Source organism: Callionymus lyra, chromosome 1 (genome assembly GCF_982586985.1).
Source record: "Callionymus lyra chromosome 1, fCalLyr1.hap1.1, whole genome shotgun sequence".
In the NCBI taxonomy this organism is placed as follows: domain Eukaryota; kingdom Metazoa; phylum Chordata; class Actinopteri; order Syngnathiformes; family Callionymidae; genus Callionymus; species Callionymus lyra.
In genome coordinates, this window is record NC_141818.1 from 5,035,479 (window position 1) to 5,056,270 (window position 20,792).

Genomic DNA, 20,792 nt, shown 5'->3' on the forward strand with positions numbered 1-20,792 from the left:
GTCTACCACCATCTGTCCCTCTATGTTCCTGTCCTGGATACCAAACCTGCCAATCACTCCTTCATCACCTCTATTTCCTGCACCAATATGTCCAATTGAAGTTTGCACCAGTTACCACTCTCTCACCTCTGAGGATATTATGCATCACTTCATCTAACTCACTCCAGAATGTTTCCTTCTCCTCTCATTCACATCCCACCTGTGGGGCATAGCCACTAATAACATTTAACATCACATTCAATTCCAAGCTTCAGGATCACCCCAACTCAATTTCTCTTCCTATCTAAACTTCTCGCATTGCTACCTTTCTACCTGGTTTCCTGGACACACAATATGTATATATGTATAATATATAATAAAATATTATATAATATAGCTTTTCCCGTCATCGTCCCAATATTCAAATATTATTATTGTTATTGGCACCAATAACTAATGTTGTCAGTAATTTGTTTTAAGATTGATTTAAAAATGTAATCTGTTTTGATCAGTTAAGGTAGCAGATCTACACATGTATGTGTTTTATTAGTTTGTTCCATGGACTGGCTTTTTCTCCCGCACATGCGCAGACCAGATACTATAGGTATTCAGATCCTGATTTTCCCGGGGGGCGGGGCCAAGTCACAGGTGAGCTAAGATGACTCACCTCTTTCGAAAGCAGATATCGACATAAACATGACCAATGATTCATTTTTTTGTTACATTTTGTCGTGGACGTGTAGTCAATTAACATATATTTAACCACTTTTTAATTATTTATACGTAAAAAAAACAGCTACTATTAAAAAAAAGAAAGATATCGGCTGAAATAATAACGCAGTGTTGTGAAGCCGAACTTCATCTCAATCTGCCTGACACTCTTTGGCAGACTCAAGTGCGCAGGCGCAGACGTGGGGGAATCCAGAACCGCCGACGATGAAAGTCTTAGAACTTTTCTTTCAGGAAGTAGACTTTTCTTCGACTTAAACGCCAGTTTTATCCGTGAAAACGAATCGATAATAAACCTTTTTTTTTATCTCGGACTGACATGGCGGACGCTTCGTATCGCGCCACCAAAGTCCACCTGCTGAAGGAGCCGGTGCTGAGAAAGTTGTCGGAGGTGCTGGACGCGTCCTGCGGGAGAGGATGGCGAAGACTCGGCGAGATCGTCGGCGGCGACAGACGCGTTAAAGTCAGGTAACGAGTTACTTGTAAGATACATATCTTTAAAGTCAGGTAACGAGTTACTTGTAAGATACATATCTTTAAAGTCAGGTAACGAGTTACTTGTAAGATACATAGCTTTAAAGTCAGGTAACGAGTTACTTGTAAGATACATATCTTTAAAGTCAGGTAACGAGTTACTTGTAAGATACATATCGTTAAAGTCAGGTAACGAGTTACTTGTAAGATACATATCGTTAAAGTCAGGTAACGAGTTACTTGTAAGATACATATCGTTAAAGTCAGGTAACGAGTTACTTGTAAGATACATAGCTTTAAAGTCAGGTAACGAGTTACTTGTAAGATACATATCGTTAAAGTCAGGTAACGAGTTACTTGTAAGATACATATCGTTAAAGTCAGGTAACGAGTTACTTGTAAGATACATATCTTTAAAGTCAGGTAACGAGTTACTTGTAAGATACATATCTTTAAAGTCAGGTAACGAGTTACTTGTAAGATACATATCTTTAAAGTCAGGTAACGAGTTACTTGTAAGATACATATCGTTAAAGTCAGGTAACGAGTTACTTGTAAGATACATATCGTTAAAGTCAGGTAACGAGTAACTTGTAAGATACATATCTTTAAAGTCAGGTAACGAGTTACTTGTAAGATACATATCGTTAAAGTCAGGTAACGAGTTACTTGTAAGATACATATCGTTAAAGTCAGGTAACGAGTTACTTGTAAGATACATATCTTTAAAGTCAGGTAACGAGTTACTTGTAAGATACATATCTTTAAAGTCAGGTAACGAGTTACTTGTAAGATACATATCTTTAAAGTCAGGTAACGAGTTACTTGTAAGATACATATCTTTAAAGTCAGGTAACGAGTTACTTGTAAGATACATATCTTTTAAGTCAGGTAACGAGTGCGACGTTACTTGTAACATACATATCTTAAGAGTTAGTTTGTGGTTCGCGTTTGTAGTTCTGTCGTCTTGGCTGCAAAAAATAGAAATTGAAAGCGACTTTTTTTTACACTATGGGTTATGAAATGACAGTGTTTTCATTTTGAGTTGTTTTCAGAAGCATCTTCAAAAGTCGTTATCTTGGAATAAAGTGTATGTTTGTATATTGATGCAGATTTAAATAAGATTTTAGTAAAAGACGTAACTTGTCAGTGTTTATGAAAATGAATATATATTCAATGTATTGTGTTAATTAAACTGTCAAAGTTCAGTTTTAACTCAGAACTTGTTTAAAGATATTTGTTAGTTAAGGATAGGGCTGGGTATCAATGTAACATTTTCAAATACTACTACCTTCTCTCTGATAGCTTAAAGGATACTTTTTATGGTGTCATATATTTCTATTCTACCAGAATGCAAATAACATTTAGTTCAAATCTTGAGTTTATTTTTTTAAGCTTTGGTAAATTTCTTGAAGGGAAAAAGTAAATAAGAAATAATTTTTAATTCAAAATAACACCGTTTAACATGCAACAAATGAATCTGATGTTCAATGTCTTTGTCAGATTATTTTTCTAAGATTTTCTAGACATTATCAAGTTTTTATCAGGTACTGGAAATTGGCACTGAAAGAATACAAAATAACCCAGTCCTAGTGAAGGACTTATAAACAAACAAACCGAAAATATGTACTAGGATATCGAGAAGTACTTGACAACAATAAATCAAGTATGTCAACAGGTACAATTGCTGTGTAATGTAAAGCATGAAGTAAAAAGAAATCAAAGCAAATCATATATTACAGTGGGAAAACTACATGATTTATTCCAAAAAAATAAATAAAACGGAACAAATTCAGTTAATGTTTGTTAATAAGAAAGGAATTGATGTCCAACAGCTCAGATGATGAACTGAGCTCAGAGAGGAAAAGTAAACATATTTACAGCATCAAGTATCATCTGTTTCTCTGCAGCTCAGACGACATGGAGATGTGCTCGCTGAAGGTGCTCGACGTGGAGGGATCCCCGAGTCGTACGTTGCTGAGGCTGATGGGAGAGCGAGGCTGCACGGCGGGTCACCTGATCGACTACCTGCAGACGCTCGGCAACGCAGACGCTCTCCAGTGTCTCAGACCTACAGGTGTCGAGAAATGATCCATTCAATTCTCTAGCCTCAAACTGTTCTTTTAAATCCAACCCTCTCTGATTCATCTCCTTTCAGCTCTTCAGATCCTCATCCAGCCTCAACCCGTGTCGCTTCTGTCGGGTCACAACCTGCGTCTCAACTGCTTCGCTGTGGGAACGTCTCCGGTCCAGTATCAGTGGTTCAAGTCCAGTGAAGAGGTGAGCAAACGCATGTCTGACACGATTCATGGAGTCAAACAAATTACTCTTTTTATATTTTTATATAAACTTTTTTTTAATTGTTCTAAAAGTACCTTTTAAATATTAATTTAAATCTTTTTGACGGGCAATAAATACTCACAAAAGTTGGACAAAACTCTTAAAACAAATGCCCTGTAGTTTAACTAGTAATAAACAGTAATAAATACAAAATAAAATGGTTGGTTTCTACATAATCTGTCTAATGAGTTGACCTTTGACTTCATACATAAGTAAGTAAGTAAGTAATTATTTGTATAGCGCTTTTCTAGACCAGGGTCACAAAGCGCTTAAACAATCAAAACAATATTCAATAAAGTATATACTTTAAAGATCAAGATAACACTGATAACACAACAGGAAGGAAAAGCCTGAACAAATAAAAACGTCTTAAGATGTTTCTTAAAAGAGTCAGTAGATCCATCAAGCTCAAAGAGAGAGGAAGATGGTTCCAAAGCAACAGCCTGGAAGGATTTCTCTCCTCTGGTTCTGAAGCGTGTTCAGGAACCATCAGTAGATTCTGATCCACAGACCTCAGAGCCCGAGCTGGGGTGTAAGGCTGGATCAGATCACTGATGTAAGGTGGAGTCTGACCATGAATAGATCTGAAAGTAAGAACCAGAATTTTAAAGTTGCCTACATGTAGCCTAGAGTCGAGGCGGTCCTGATGGTGTGCAGCGATCCATCCGTCGATTCCATAATCTTTCCTTCCGTTCTTCACTCGAGAACAAAACCCAGCAGTGCAGGGATTTATTGACATAACATGTTTTTGTTTGTGATTTCTTTTGAGAGTGAGAGTGAGAACCATCGTGTGTCACTCAGATCCACCTGTTTTTTTAAATTGGGGATCAAATGCTTCTTCAGGTGCCGAACAACTGTCCTCCAGACATGGTGATGAGTCCTGTGACCTTGAGCGACGCAGGATTTTACATTTGCAGGGTCAACTGTGGAGACTCTTTTGTGTTCAGCGACTGGGCTCAAGTGGACGTCCTCGATGTCGGCGTGTCGTCTGGTGAGTCGATGACAGGATCTAATAATGTCTATTTAATGACCCTTTGTTTTAATTATAACCATTTTAACGTTGTTACTGTATATAAGAACTGGTCACTTTTTTTTTTGCACTGGTTTAATGTCTATTTTCTACAGACTACTGGTAAAACATTAAAAAAATAAAATGGCATGACCATCAAATAATTAATGTTAATTACATTTGAAAAGGAGCTCAAGATGGTGTATTTTAGAGTTTGATTTTAACTCATTTTCACCAGTTTACAGGCTTATTTGTTATATAAACTTGACTAAAACAAACTTCTTGATATGTCAAGAGTCGAATGCTAATGTTATTTCTAAGAATACTCTGTCTTTTGTACCAAATAAAACACCTTTCAGACAGTAATAATGAATAGAACAGGAATAATATGGATTATTTTTGTTCCTTCTGTGTGTGTAGAGTTATCAGAAGATAGTTTTATTTTGCGTTATGGATCATCGTGTGTGTGAGAGAGAAAAACCTGTATTTCACAGATGGCCTGTAAATGGGGAACAAATTATTCATAATGCTTCATTTACATGTCAAATATGAGTGCAACTCTTTGTTACCAAGGATACGTTTTCCCTGTTTTTGGCCAGCTTTTTAAATTAGTTTCTTCTGCGACATAACATTTTTGGAAACCACTGCTTAATGAAATATATTTTTTAAAAAAATCAACTTTCTTGAGACAGAAGTGACAGAATAAGTTGTTGTTTTTTCCCTCAATCTTATGTTCAATTGAGTTGATTTTACTCCGTGTGTAATAAACGTAAGTAAGTAAGTATTTGTAGAGCGCTTTTCCATACCAAGAAAAACTCCTTGGCCAAGGTATGCGCTCTCTCAGTGCTCCTCTAGATGTTTTTTAGTGTTAAACTGTATTTTCTCTCAGAGCCGAGCCTTCAGTCTGCAGACGGACGACTGGAGCTCGTGATCCGACCCAAACCTCGGCAGCTGTGCGTCGGAGATACGTTGGAGATGGAGTGTGGAGCCGTGGGTCGACCGGTTCCCTGCTATCAGTGGCACAGGAATGGAGTAGCCGTCCCTAACTGTACCAAGAGGAAACTCAAGGTGAGAGTGCGTCACTCCATCACTGACGGTGATTCTTCAGTTTAAAGTTCAACTAATGTGATGATTCAAGTTCGTCTTAAATAGATGTTGGACTCTATTTTATGATCAGTGTCTGTTTGTATAAAAAAATATTTTCATTGAAATATTTACAATAGAAAATGGTCTTGTAGATCTGGAGATGAAATCTTGTTTACCATAACAACACCCACTGCTGTGAGTCAAACATAAAAGTTTGTCACCGTATGTCATGAACCCGGGAAGTCTCCACCTTCAAAGGACTCGTTGTATGAACAAAGCAGGTGTGATTACAGCTGTCTGGAGGAAGGGTGAAGCCATCATTACATCATAATGGACTCCGCTCTCGTAACCTCTCGTTCGCCCATATTTCAGACGGGGGAGAACTTTGTCAGAATCAGAAAACATTTTTATTGCCACTGTTGTAAATACAACACTGGAATTTGTTGTGGTTGCAATTATAGAATATAAAAATGAAATGATATGAATGAAATAACAAGGGGCTAATAAAATAAAACGCCATATATTAAGTAATAAGTTCAAAACACGGTCATGATGAGAGACTTACTGCAAAGTAAGTCTTACTGCAGATTTACTGCATACTGAGATTGACCATTCAAATAGTATTTGTTCTTCAGATATGTTCAAAATAATAGAAAATTGAAATATACACAGGCTTACTAATATTTCTGTCTAATTTCATAGTGGCTAGATATTTTAAATAGTGGACTGTTTAACCCTTGTGTTTTTGTCAGCCTATGGGTCACCTTGATCAAATGTGTTTGTGGTATCCCTTGTGTTGTCTCTGGGTCAAGGTGAACAAAACATATATACAGTGGTGGAGCTCGTTCAACTTGACCCAGAGACGGATGGCATAGCTACACTTGTCCTTCCCTATAAAATAACACTTAGTTGGAAAACTGAAACTATCATAGACGTATCTTCAGCTTGACAACTTTAAACTTTACTGTTTTTTTAACCTCATCTTGAATAACAACCTGCATGGACTCAGATCCCGCACGTCAGTCTGGAGCATCAGGGTCGGTACCGTTGTGAAATCCGCTGCAGCCACGACACGGTTTGGACCGAGGACGTGGACGTAGCGATCAGTAAGTTTCCCTCCGTCAGTTCACACTCGTAATACATTTGATGTCTGAGTGATTCTTTTCATTCTGTTCCTGAAGCGTCAAGAGTTACTATCCAGGTTTCTGGAGCGACAGAATGCTCCGAAGGTAGAGTCGTCTGCATGTGTGAAAACCTCTAGTAACGCTGTGTCACCGTGGGTCTGATTTACTCAAGATCGACGAGAATCATTTTTCTCATCATTTATTGCTTCTAAATTGTTGCACCGGGTCCAAGTTCTTATAGTCTTGACAGTAAACCCGGGTCCAGGAAGAGTTTAACACTGAACAAAATGACCTGGTTTTACTACTGGGGTTGTGGACGACATGAAACGAGTCCATTAATGTCCCCGGACTTTGGTTACAACTGGGAGGAAGTCATGGGTCGGACCCGAGGCACACTGGCGAGATTATGATAGTTATTGTTGTTGTCTTAGTAAATCAGTCCCTGTGTGCATGAAGACCATTAACATGGATGTGAATAACTAGACTAACTGGGTTTTAGTTGACTCGCCTCTTTAACATCTCTTCATTTATTCTTTCGTTCATCGCATAACAATCTTCCTTTAGGATCAATTATTCACAGTAAACTGATGAATGAGTAAAACATTTCACTAATAATCCGAGTTGCATGAAGACATACTGTGTCCCTCGTCTCGTCTGCATCACTAACTTACTTTTTGTTTGATTTTTCTAGAGGAAATTTTTGACTTCAATCAAGGTAAGTGTTAAAATTATTATCCCAACATTTGTTTCTATTAACATATGACATGTTTGATTGTCTTTCAATTTCAGGATCCTCTGAATTTCTCCTCGACGGCATTTCTGAGCAGCTGTACGGTGAGATTGTTACTTGTTACTTATGTTGGATTGACTTTATGGTGTTATAACGGCGGTAACAACATATGCAAAAGCAATGTTCAAATCAAAGATTTGGATAAATATACTGTGTATGCATGATCATAGTTTAAAAATACATCTGAACACGTACACAGATAAAGATCGTTCAAATATGTTAAATGTTTAAAAAAAAAAAAAGATTTATCTTAATTCTTGAACTGGATCATACAAGGCAACAACAAGTACAATAGTTTAAATAATTAAATAATAAAAGAAGGCTGGAAAAGCTGCATTAATGTTTCTTTTCAAAACTACCGGGTTTGACTAATTTAATCTCTCTTTTAGTATTTAAAATATGTTCTTAACTATACAATATCCTGGTTATTACCTTAACAGTTGTTTATGTATTGTGTGCTTTTAGCTACAAGAACAAAAAATGCGATTAAAAAAGACGCTTAAAAAAAGAATAAATAAAATAAAGTAAAAATGACAAAATACAGTTTGTCTTTTTTCATTATTTCAACAATTTCAACAAATCTGTTTGTCCAATGATGACCCTAATGATTAATTTGAAATAATCTACATTTATTAATTAAAATATTTTGATAGTGGTAACAAAGTATTAAATAAAAATTAAATAATAAAAAAAATAAAATGTACATTTTCATTCTGAAAGGAGAAACCTTTTTCTAAATTCAGAGTGGACAACAAAAGTATATTTCCTTTCCTTAACCAGGTCTGAAAGTAAAAAAAAAACAGCAAAGAACTTCACGCTTAAACAGCGGCAAAGTATAAAGTTTTATAGAAGGAACTTAAGGAGTGTTCAAGTGTAGTGGTCCGACTAAATCCCTTTCTTTGTTTTAATTGTTTTCTTTCCACTGCCAGCAACTGACAAATTGGCTCTCCTGATCGGAAACCTGTCGTACCAGAACCACCCGCAGCTCAAAGCCGCCATGGTGGACGTGTACGACCTCACCAACGTGCTGCAGCAGATGAACTTCAAGGTGGTTTCTCTGCTGGACTTGACCGAGTCTGAGATGAGAAACGCTGTGGATGAGTTCCTGCTGCTGCTTCACAAAGGAGTCTATGGTGGGTTCACGGTCCGGCCTCCAGGTGGCGCTACAAGTTACAGATGCTGCGTTTAGGTTAAACTGTGCTCTTTAAATCAAAAACACAAGTATGAAAACAAAAACAACACAAAGATAACAATTAAAATGAATTACAATAACAAAAACATGTCAAACTTAAATTCATGATAGTATTTTTTCAATAAAAAGCCCAAATGTGTGTACATTTGTACATTGAACATTAAAAAAAATTACAAAATCAAGATTCCCCCCAAAAATTGCAAACTTAAATTCATGATGATTAACACAAATTACAAAAAAATATTTCTATTTACAAAAATAAAATCTTAATTATGAAGCAAAACCTAAAGTTCACACCAAAATTCATCATAATGATAATAAAAAAAAATCCAAATTATAGAACAAATTCCTAAACACGGAAACTACATAATGTAAAGCCATAATCGCAATTAAATAAATGTGCAAAAACCGAAATACGGAAAACCACAATTGGAAAATTAAACTCACAAATAAAAAACGAAAAATAAAACCAAGATTCCCCCCAAAAAATGTAATCTAAAAACCACAGACCAGATAATTCTTAAAATATATGAAAAAATACAACAACTCACAATTAAAGAAATATTGTTGTAGCCTTTTGTCCTCCAGAGCCACCGTACATTAGAGCATTTTACATATTGTTATCCTGGTCTCAACCTCGCGCCCTCAACTAAAATGACTTAAATCAAACATGAGCTTCATCTCTGAGTTCAGAGTGATTTCATCCGAACGTGTTCTGCTCCAGGGCTGCTGTACTACGCCGGCCACGGCTACGAGAACTACGGCAACAGTTTCATGGTTCCTGTCGACGCACCGAACCCGTACCGCTCGGCCAACTGCCTGTGCGTCCAGAGCATCCTGAAGCTGATGCAGGAGAAGGAGACGGGTCTCAACGTCTTCTTGCTGGACATGTGCAGGAAGAGGTGACGTCGCCCTGGTCTCAGAACCTTCAACTCAATCTCTGAGCTTTTGTCTTTGAATCCACAGGAACATTCACGACAACACGGCTCCCAACATCGTGCTGAGAGTCACCGCCAACATCGTGTTTGGATACGCAACGTGAGTGGAGGGAGGGTGAAGTCTCCGACGGAGAATCTGACGGAGGTTTTCCTGCAGGTGCCAGGACGCCGAAGCCTTCGAGCTGAGCTCCAGCGGCTTCACCAACGGAGTGTTCGTCAAGTTCCTGAAGAAACGACTGCTGGACGACGAGAAGATCACGGTGTTGCTGGACCGAGTCGCTGAAGGTAAGTCACAGAATTCGTGATGAAATAACCCGTAATAAGTGTGTGTTTCTTCATCGGTGTCCGTGAACGACTGATGAAAAAATAAGATATTCCTTATTCATCCCATAGTAGAACAAATGGATTTCCTCACAGCAGCAGGTTCACAGTTAAAACAGAAATGGAAAAACATTCAACATAAATATTAGATTAAACATACAGTGCAGATATTTAAATCAATAATGATATAAAAACAAAAATACATGTATACATATATATAAGAATACAGGGCATCATTATCAAAAGTGCGGGCCTTTGAGGTCAGGAAAGCACAGCAGCGCCCCCTCTGGCACATTGAAACACTGTTGCTGCGTTCAAAGACACCTCCTAAATTTATGTCTCAGCTTGATTTAAATACGAGACAGTCCTTAAGACATGTTTTCACCATGTTGAGCTAACTATGCTAAATGTAGCAGATGATTTTTGATTTTAATTTTTTTCCACAAACTTTTGTCACAACCTTTAGTTTTGTACTTCCTCTGTATTACTAGTTCTAGTCTCAGAAAGAGAAACTAAAATTATACACAAAATAGTTATGTTTTGTACATGTTTTTCTGATTTATGTTGTGAAACGTATTTAAAAAATACATTGAAATAATAAATAAAAATCATTCTTGATTAATTGCATTTGCTGACGTCTCTGTTTTCATCATTTTATCTTTTTTTTTAGACTTTTTTTCTTCTTACTTTTGTCTCGAATGACCCGTCAGGATATAATGTGACCCTTGTGCCCGTCATCGTTCCCCCGCTTGCAGCTCAAAATAAATGACCTCTAGTATTAAAATGCAGATTTAAATCCATCAGCTGAGAAAAACTAAAGTATTTGTGAGTAATAAAAGTGTTTTTATGTGATTCAGCAGTGATTTGTGGAGTCTATAGTATATTTATTTGTCCTAAACTCTGGTCGGGGTAGAAAGAAACATGTTTAAGATAATAAAGTGAAATGTATCTCCTGTACAGACATGGGTCAGTTTGACCCCACCAAGGGGAAGCAGGCCCTGGAGATCCGCAGCAGTCTGTCGGAGCGACGAGCGCTGACCGACCCGGTCCAGCCCGGCGCTGACGACCACGTTCCGAGCCGCCAGTGGGCCAAGACTCACGGTGCGTTCATGATGACATGACATCAGAAACGTTTGAACGGAACCGTCTTCTCTTGAGATTAAACCCCTCCCTGTGACCCCCCCAGAGCTGCCCGAGAGCATGAGCCTGGACTTCGAGTGCGGGGCGCAGATCAAGCTGGGTTTCGCCGCAGAGTTCTCCAACGTGCTGGTCATCTACACGCACATCGTCAAGAAGCCGGCGGACATGACTCTCTGTCAGGCTCACGTCACCGACTTCTCACAGGTATCGTGTCCGGATCTGGAGCCGGATTTAAAAAAAGATTCTCAGTGGAAAGAGTCGATACTTGAGGCTAAATTATGAGACAACTCTTAGAATCCTGATGTTTTCTAGTAAAGATAAAAGCTATTCTTAAAGAATTCTTAAGATGTGAGACATGAAGAGCCGGGAAGACGACTTTTGCTCAGAGGAAAACATGGTGAACAGAAGAGATATTCTCCATTTCTTCATGATCTCACTGGAGAAGCACCTACTTCTGAACGATAAAAAGATTATTTATATTATAGGGATATATTATTTTAAACAGATGTTTTTATTTTATGTCAAATATGTTATTTAAAATTAAGTTTAGATTCTGTAGTTAAGTTTGTGGATTTGGGGGTGGGGGGCCACATGCGGCCCTTTGACTGTATTTATGTGGCCCCCCATTAGGTCAGAGTAAAATAAGTAACTTTAATTTTGTATTTATATTAATATTCCTTTCAACATATAACAACAACTGAACAAATGTTTATTGTGTGATTAACTAGATTTTATTTTTTACTTTTTTAATTTTAATTGTTAAAGAGTTTTTTTATATTTTTCCTCAGAATAACTTGAGAAATGTTTTGTTGCCTTTTATTATATTTTATATTTTTAAAAGCATATTAAGCTTTGTTATAAATTTGATGTCGGGGCACACGGTGTTGTTTGGGTTTACTCCGGGCACTCCGGTTTCCTCCCACAGTCCAAAAACATACAGAGGTTGATTTAGAACTTGGGGGGAATTGTCTGTAGGTATGAGTGTGTGGATGGCTGTGTGTCTTTGGATGCCCTGTGAGTGACTGGTCCACTGTCCAGGGTGTCCCCTGCCTCTCACCCGAAGAAGCTGGGATATACTCCAGCCCCCCCTCGACCCCCATAAGGGATTAAGTGAAAAGAAAATGAATTTGATGTCAAAATGAAGTCTATTTTTTCTTCTCTTTCTTCTCTAGGTTTTGATATGTCTTTAAATGGGCCCTTATAACAGTCCCAGTATATAGTGTGGCCCCTGAGGTCATTGCTCGCCCCTGATCTACGCAGAAGTATCTTCTGTATGTAGCTTTAAGGATCGACCACTCGCTGTAATCAAGACTCCCTGCCAGGGTTTAGGATAAGTCAGGAACTCTCCTTTTAAAACGTCCGTTGATGTGGTTTTTCTTTCTTCTCGAATGTTCTCGCTGCTGCAGGACCTGGACGTGGATCCCAAAGAGATGAACCGAGAGACTCCAGAGGAGACGGGGATCTACCTTCTGTCCAGGAGTCTGCCGCAGCACTGCCTCTACACCAGGCTGAGTTCACTGCAGAAGCTGCAGGTCCGTGAAGGAAACTTGAAACTTTTATTGAAACGTTGGTTCCGTTATGATTTCATTTAATCATTTCTATATTGAAAGGTTGAAATTTTACTTTTTACTATAACTTAAGAAATAATCAATTTATTTAACAAGGGATACCACAAACACATTTGTTTTCGGGACTCCGTGTCATCTTGACCCTGAGACAACACAAGGGTTATACATTTATTTTATGTTTTTCTTTACAAAGACAATCCTGTTACTTTTGAATCCACTTTGATGAATTACCGGTGCTTCTACGTCATCACATGATCTTCTGCGCGTCTTGTGATTGGCTTAAAGTTTGATCGAATTGCTCTGTAATCTGTTGGTTTTGTCTGGTGGCAAAATTATTTATATTGAGTTTAAAAGGCAACAAATAAAAACATTGAATTTTTAAAATGTATTTTTGAACCATTAAATTGTGTAATTGAAAGTGTAAAATTAAGACGATCATTGTTTTTTGTTTTTTATTAAATATTAATAATTAAAATAATAAAATCTAAAAAATTAAACTTGTAAATTATTCCATTAAATTCCAGTTTCAGGTTGTAAATGTTAATTTAAACCCTTCAATATTCCGATGACACTGATCTACTTCCACCCGATGATTTATTAATCAAGTGTTTCTCTGCGGCTCAGGAGGATCTGGTCTTCACCGTCTGTCTCCAGGCCACCTTCGCCTCCATGGACCAGGACGAGACGGTCCACTGGACCAGAAGCGTCAACATCGGGAAGCCTCTGATCGCCGGCCTGGACCTGCACCGAGCCATGAGGAGGAACAGCTGCCTGCAGACCTGCCCGGCGCCCCACAGCCCGTCCCACAGCCCCGTCCCGGAGCGCCACCTGCACCACCACCACTACCACGACTCGCACCTTCTCTCGCCACAGCGCCACCACCTGGACATGTACGAGCACACGCCGGGAGCGACGGGCGGCGGTTGGGGGGACTGTGAGGGTCACTTCGAGGGGGAGGGTCTTCCCGGCTCACCCGGCGGGGCGAGCGCTCCGATAGAGGCGGGGGACGACATAGACGAGGTGCAGACGGTTTTCATCAAGAGTCTGCAGTTCCAGCATCAGTGATGTTTGCTTGTTACTGTTTTTATACTTTGACACAATATGTAGATATTTATATAAATAAGTATATTTTAGATTTTTACATCTTAAGTTTCACTTCTTGAAAAACGACTCCGAGAGTGTCATCGTTTTACTGTAATGTTTTCTTAACTGTGAAGTTTAAAATGAATATAATTATCTATATGTGAATACATTTGTTTCTTGTTCATCTTGTTTTTATGTCAACTTTATTTTTTCATATTGTTCATTTTTATTTATTATCTTACTATCTTCATTTTTTTGTTTGTTCGTTTCCTCATCTTTAAACATACAATAGTTTTTATTTTTAGATATTTATTTTAAATGTTAAGTTATTCTTTTTTTATTTTAGTTATTCATTTTTTATTTTTAGGTATTTATCTTTTATTTTTAGTAATTTTGTTTATTTTGTATTTTGTATTTTTAGTTATTCATTTTTTTATTTTTAGTTATATATTTTGTATTTTTGGTTATTTTTTTGTATTTCTAGTTATATCTTTTTTATTTTTAGTTATTTATTTTGTATTTTTAGTTATTTATTTTGTATTTTTAGTTATTTATTTTGAATTTTTAGTTATATCTTTTTTTATTTTTAGTTATTTATTTTGTATTTTTAGTTGTTTTTTCTTTTATTATTATCTTTTTAAAGTATTTATTTTGTATTTTTTAGTTATTCATTTTTTTATTTTATTTATCTTTTATTTTTAGTTATTTATTTAAATAATTGTATTTTTTAACTGGACTTTTAGTGTACATGCTTTCATTTTAAATTAATTCCAACTCAATATTTTTTTTGCAATATATATGACTCTAATTAATTATATTTTTTAAGAAATTTACTTTATATTTAGGTTGATCAACATTTTGCGAAAAACAATGTTCCACCTTTAACTATAGAGGAATAATATTTCTTACTTTTTTTTTAATATTAATATTTTTCACTCGTTTTCCTCTATTTTTTTCTTTTTTTTGTATATTTCTTCGATACAATTTAATACGAAATATTATGTAATGTAAAAAGAAAATGTAAACAAATGTAAAACTTTTGATTTAATTCATATTATTGTACATTATATTTCAAATTATATATATATATATATATATAATATATATATATATATATATTACTATTTCTACAGTATGTATATTTTGTCACCACTTTTTATATTTATATATATTTATTTTCTCTATTTCTCTTGTTATATTAACTACAGAACTCACTAATGTTGCCTCAGGTCAGGAGTTTGGAAGCTTGACCTTCACTCGACCCCTGTCCTCTCCTGACAACATTCCGTCGTCACATCTGTGGCACGTTACGCTCCGTCCTCTCGGGGGTACGACAGACCATAATTAAAAAGAGGAAGTGACTCTAGAGAGGCTGGTTTCATAACTGCACTGCAGCACAGCCTGAATAATGGATGCAGGACGACGGCTGCTGCGTCACGACGAGGGAGGAGCAGAGATGATGCAGCAGCGACCGGAGCTCAAGACACGCACAACTCTGCCGGATCATCATGTCCACCCGTCGGAGGCAGATCTGGGACCTGATCCTGCTGCTGCTCCTGCTCTGCGAGGAAACCTGCACAAGTAAACCATTTGTTTTCTACACCTGCAGGAAATATATCACCTTGTTCTCCACTTCCTTCTTTTTACTCAGGATCGCAAATGATTCTGTTGTGTTGACCGAAGACACAAAACTGTTCTTTGTGTGTCCTTGAAAAACTGACACAAAATGTAACTCATCAGTCGATACATCCTGTGTGTGTGTACGTGTGTGTAGGTGTGTGTACATGTGTGTACGTGTGTGTACGTGTGGGTCTCCTGTTGGTGTTGTTGTTCGGGGGCCACATGAGGGCCTTGAGCTTTATTTGAGTGGACCCCACTATAATAATATAGAAATGTTTTGTATTTTATTTATTAATAGAAATTGTTCAAGTTCTTTATTTTATGACTATTTCGTTTACTTTGTGAAAATAATCTGAAAAAACTACTTTTATATTGTTTTTTAATTACAATATCTATAATAATATACGATTAAATATCAATTTGAGTTTATTTGGCTTCATTTAATAGCATAAATACAGTTCACGTGTCATGTGACGCGTCTTAAATCAAAATCAGGAACTTTATTGTCCAAGTATGTAAATACACTATATATATACTGTATATATATATATATATATATATTTTTGGGATGTTGGTTTCTCTTTTGGGAAACATAGGCGATAGAATAGAAATAAAATGGCAATAAAAATAGAACTACATACAACTATATATCAAATAAAAATGTAATTTATAAGAGGAAAAAGTGAGAAAATGATTGAATAAATACATTTATTTTATTTTTATTCTATCGCCTGTGTTTCCCAAAAGAGAAACCAACATCCAAAAAAATATATATATATATATATATACATATATTTTTTGGATGTTGGTTTCTCTTTTGGGAAACACAGGCGATAGAATAGAAATAAAATGGCAATAAAAATAGAATTATATGAAATAAAAATGTAATTTATAAGAGAAAAAATGAGAAAATGATTGAATAAATACATGTGTTTTATTTCTCCGGCAGAAACTCTGAACTCGACTCCATCAACGGTCGCTGCTCTCCAGGCTGAGGTCCGGAGCGTCGTCCTGACAGGTGAGACTTTATTCTTGTGTTTTTTTTAAACTGATCCTGGTCATAATGTTTGCTCAAGGTTTCGTGCTCCAGAGTTGAAACTGTTTTTCCTCGCAGGCGAGAGTGGACCCGAGAAGATCCAGGTGCTGAGTCCCGTCAACCTCACGCTGGAATGCCGCTGGGCTGGAAACCCGAACCGGGCCCCGACCGTGAGCGGGTTCTGGAGGAAGGACGGGGTGGAGGTCTTGAACAGCAGGCAGGCCGTGGTGTCGGACCAGCAGCACTTCAACCTGAGACGAGAGTAGGAGGCTCCTGTCCAACACTTGTTTATGTTTGATTGAGTGGAAAACCTTGGAAAATGTTCCGAAAACACTTAGTCCTCCTCGATGAAGACCTGAGCAGAAGTGGATGGAGGGATGGAGATGTTCATGAAGGGATAGACTAATGCAATGAAGATATAAAATAATGGATGGTGATTTTTGGATCCCGGGTCCAGGATGATGGATTAATGGACGGACAGAATTATGTGTGGAATAATGGATGGAGGGATGGACTAATGGATGGATAAATGGATCAAGCTAAACATGGATGGATGGATGTATAGAGAAATGGATGAATGAAGATATGGATGAATGGATGGATGAATGGATGGAGCCATGGATTAATGGATGAGTGGATGGAGGGATGGATGAACTAATGGATGGAGTTATGGATTAATGGATGGATTAATGAATGGAGGGATGGAGGAATGGATTAATGGATGTAGATATGGATGAATGGATGGATTAATTGATGGATTAATGGATGGAGGGATGATTAATGGATAAACTAATGGATGGAGATATGGATTAATGGATGAGATGTGGATGAATGGATAAACTAATGGATGGAGATATGGATTAATGGATGGATTAATGAATGGAGGGATGGATTAATGAATGGAGGGATGGGGGAATGGATTAATGGATGTAGATATGGATGAATGGATGGATAGAGGGATGGATTAATGAATGGAGATATTAATTAAATGATAAACTAATGGATGGAGATATGGATAAATTAATGAATGGAGGGATGGATTAATGGATGGATTAATGAATGGAGGGATGGAGGAATTGATTAATGGATGTAGATATGGATTAATGGATGAATGGATGGATTCATTTATGGATTAATGAATGGAGATATGGATTAATGGATAAACTAATGGATGGAGATATGGATTAATGGATGGATTAATGAATGGAGGGATGGATGAATGGATTGATTAATGGATGGATGGAGAAATGGCTGGAGATATGGATTAATGGACGGAGGGATGAATGGATGAACTAATGGATGGAGATATGGATTAATGGATGAACTAATGGATGGAGATATAGATTAATGGATGGAGGTATAGATGATGGATTAATGGATGGATGGATGGGTGAATTAATGAATGGATATATGGTTGAATGGATGGGTTGAGATATAGATTAATGGATGGAGGTATAGATGATGGATTGACGGATGGATGGATGTAGAAAAGGATGGCTCACTGCTGTTAAAGAAGACAAACATGTTTATATGCTTCAGGTTCAACATCGAGGACGAGAAGGATCTCGGAAATTATTCCTGTGTGTTCGGAGAAGACGTGAAACTTGACTTCCTGGTTGAAGGTTCGACTCTCGCTCGTCTTCTCTGGTCCTCGTCCTTCACTCAAACCTGCGTCACTGCAGGTCCTCAGATGGAGGCGGTGAGAGAGAAGCCTGTGGTCGGATACGTGGGCGACTACGTGGTGATGGAGTGTAAACTGGACGACTCCAGACCCAGACCCAGCAGCTGGACCTGGTTCAGAATGAACGACACCGAGAAGGTCAGTCATCACTTCCTGTTGCTGTCGAGGCTAACTGTTAGCATTAGCACAGTCACTGAACTGACTGTGCTAATGCTAACTTAGCATTAGCACAGTCACTGGAGCTTTGAACATAAACCAGAGAAAAAACACTTAGAGAACAATTGAAAGAATAACTTAAAAAACAAGAAAGACAAAAATAGTACAAACAAAAAAATGTTAAAACCTCAAAAGTAAATGTATTTTTAACTAAGAATGAAAGAATAACTAAAAAAGAAAAAATAATAAGACGTAAAACCTGAAAGTCAAAGTAAAATAAAATCTACATTATTAACTGGTAAAGACTGTGATTAGAAAAATACCTTCTTAAACTTAGATTTAATGTAATATAAAATATAAAATTACAGATAAAATAACGTGACTGTTAATAATTACCATACGTTTAAAAATGTGAAGGAAATAAAGGAAAATAGAAAATAACGTTTAATTCATTAACTAAACTACGAGTTAACACTTATTTAAAAAAATAACTAAATAAAAACCTAGTAAATATAAGATATTCTATTATTTTTCTCTCATTGGGGAAATGTAGGTGTCAAGAAAAGTTACTTAATAATTTGTTTATAAGATATTAAAAATATAATCTTTTATCCTGAAATTAAAAGGAGCGACGACTGATTCCTGCCTCTGAAGTTGACCTTGTGACCTTCAAGTTGTTTTTCAAAATCTTTTTGACCGAAACATTTGTTTCCAAACCACGAGTTTGTTTCTGGTCACAGGAGCCGATCGACGCGTCCGAGTCCAGTCGCTACAAGGTCAAGACCGAGGACAGGAAGTCCAGACTGCAGGTCCACAACCTGACCAAGGACGACTCCGGCTTCTACTTCTGCGGCGCCGTCTACGCCATCCGCGTCGCCACCAGCCGGGTGGAGCTGAAGGTCAGAGGAAAGGTCGCGCCGTCGACTAAATATTCACACGACCTTGTGGACTTTGACTCGTAAACGTTCGAGATTCTGAGCGACTTCCTGCTGTCATTTGGGGAAGTTAAACACGGTCACCAATCGGAGCAACTCATGCCAACGATCCAAATGTTTGTCGACAAATCTAACCTGCTTCGAAACCACTTCCTGTCAAGTCATTCTTGTCTGAGATTTTAATCATAAGTGGTGGAGCCCTCTGGTGGATGCAAATGTCACTGCAAAGACCATTACAGTCGAACGTTTGTGTCCCAGAAGGTTTTCCTAACATGTGACCTTCTTCAAGGTCATCACCTTCTACGAGCCTCTGAAGCCGTTCATCGCCATCATCATCGAGGTGCTCATCCTAGTCGCCGTCATCCTGCTGTACGAGAGAAGTCAGTCCGGGAAGAAGAAGACGGAAGCAGCCGCCGCCGCCGCCGCCGCCATCCCCTTGACGACCAGCACGACCAGCGCCGACCAGACCAAACCCGCGTGAGTACCGACCTTCAGGTCCGATTCCCGCGACCTCAGTCCGTCACGTTTCCCCTCCCCCCCTCGATTCTTCTCCAGGACGTCGGCGCAGAGCGAAGTGGACGACAAGAACTCTTCAGTCCGACATCGCGGCAACTCGGACGAGGCGAAAGCTCAGGTGTGACTCGAGTCATCTGGAGGAGACTCGGAGTAGAACCTCTGCTGCTCCACATTAACTCGTATCTAAATGTTTTCCTCGTCCTTTGATGATTTTAAACATCGTTTCTCAACCAACCGTGGCTGTAACACGTTCACCAGTTCGTACCTCGACCGCACATCTGAACTTCCTGTGCGAGGCGTTGTGACACGACACAAGACATTGTGTAGTGTGTGTGTGTGTGTGTGTGTGTGTGAACTTCCGCTTGAGATTTTTAGATTTGCTTGATTTGAGTCGTGCCTTAAACTGTTTTTATGAGTCACCTGATCACTCTCACTTCATGATTCCACGAGTCTAACTCGCTCCGACGTGAATCATTTCAATGTCGTCCAAATGTCAGTTTGTTTATCTCGACAGACACGCGTCTTAAGAACCGACATCCTGTGTTCGAGGGCAATCGTGTGGTTTCTCTCTGGAGCCACAAACTATGAGTCTTTGTTGACGTCAGACTTTTGTTTGTTCACTTCTCTTTTTTTTTTTTTAACAAACTAGTTAGAGATGAGTATCGTTCAGGTACAGAACCGGTTCTTTTGAAACGAGGCTATAATAATAAATAAACTTTTTACTACTGTCCAGAATTTAGAAAGAAATGACCAAATATGTTTTAAAATTCTATTCAATGGAAACAGAAATTTAAGAAACTCAAGTCGGCAAATTCAAGGCTGACGGTTTCTTGATGCGTTTTGTTTCTTTTAGTGTTTGTTTTGCTGCTCGGGAGGAAATGACGTCATTAATATGTTCACGATTCATCACAACAAAGACGTTAAAGCAATAGAAGAGTTACAGTAAAACACTTTTTTTCACTTTCTCTGCTACTATAAGGTTGTATTTTGTGGTGTTGATGTCTTCAGTGTATTTCATGTCACTCCACTGTTTGTCAAAAACATTAAAATACAAACCTGAACGGTTTTCATTGTC

The 20,792-nt window shown here is 37.9% G+C and overlaps 2 protein-coding genes across 3 annotated transcripts; both read left to right on the plus strand.

Annotated features, from left to right (window-relative positions):
* Positions 1-899: 899 nt before the first annotated feature.
* On the plus strand, positions 900-14,055 carry malt1 (MALT paracaspase 1). Of its 2 annotated transcripts, XM_087789215.1 has the most exons (17): positions 900-1,176; positions 3,093-3,259; positions 3,341-3,462; positions 4,366-4,513; positions 5,421-5,599; positions 6,627-6,723; positions 6,799-6,846; positions 7,433-7,456; positions 7,531-7,575; positions 8,461-8,664; positions 9,448-9,625; positions 9,690-9,761; positions 9,819-9,946; positions 10,943-11,083; positions 11,169-11,326; positions 12,529-12,654; positions 13,315-14,055. In XM_087789215.1, exons 1-17 carry the CDS (start codon positions 1,028-1,030, stop codon positions 13,753-13,755), a joined length of 2,427 nt encoding a protein of 808 aa, XP_087645341.1. In that variant the 5' UTR covers positions 900-1,027; the 3' UTR covers positions 13,756-14,055. The 2 variants fall into 2 exon arrangements, with proteins under 2 accessions (XP_087645341.1, XP_087645350.1); XM_087789224.1 differs by lacking the exon at positions 6,799-6,846.
* Positions 14,056-15,233: 1,178 nt separating this feature from the next.
* Positions 15,234-20,751, plus strand: emb (embigin). The gene is made up of 8 exons (XM_087789235.1): positions 15,234-15,354; positions 16,343-16,411; positions 16,508-16,691; positions 17,969-18,051; positions 18,112-18,248; positions 19,007-19,165; positions 19,491-19,678; positions 19,757-20,751. The coding sequence occupies exons 1-8, from the start codon at positions 15,282-15,284 to the stop codon at positions 19,839-19,841; spliced, it is 978 nt and encodes a 325-aa protein (XP_087645361.1). The 5' UTR covers positions 15,234-15,281; the 3' UTR covers positions 19,842-20,751.
* Positions 20,752-20,792: the final 41 nt, after the last annotated feature.

Excerpts from the sequence above, each read along its gene's own strand:
- malt1 (XM_087789215.1), top strand. The coding sequence starts at position 1,028 with ATGGCGGACGCTTCGTATCGCGCCACCAAAGTCCACCTGCTGAAGGAG. Across the intron at positions 6,724-6,798 it reads GGACGTGGACGTAGCGATCA|CGTCAAGAGTTACTATCCAG; the intron begins GTAAGTTTCCCT and ends CTGTTCCTGAAG. Across the intron at positions 9,626-9,689 it reads CTGGACATGTGCAGGAAGAG|GAACATTCACGACAACACGG; the intron begins GTGACGTCGCCC and ends TTGAATCCACAG.
- emb (XM_087789235.1), top strand. The coding sequence starts at position 15,282 with ATGTCCACCCGTCGGAGGCAGATCTGGGACCTGATCCTGCTGCTGCTC. Across the intron at positions 16,692-17,968 it reads CACTTCAACCTGAGACGAGA|GTTCAACATCGAGGACGAGA; the intron begins GTAGGAGGCTCC and ends TATATGCTTCAG. Across the intron at positions 19,166-19,490 it reads CCAGCCGGGTGGAGCTGAAG|GTCATCACCTTCTACGAGCC; the intron begins GTCAGAGGAAAG and ends ACCTTCTTCAAG.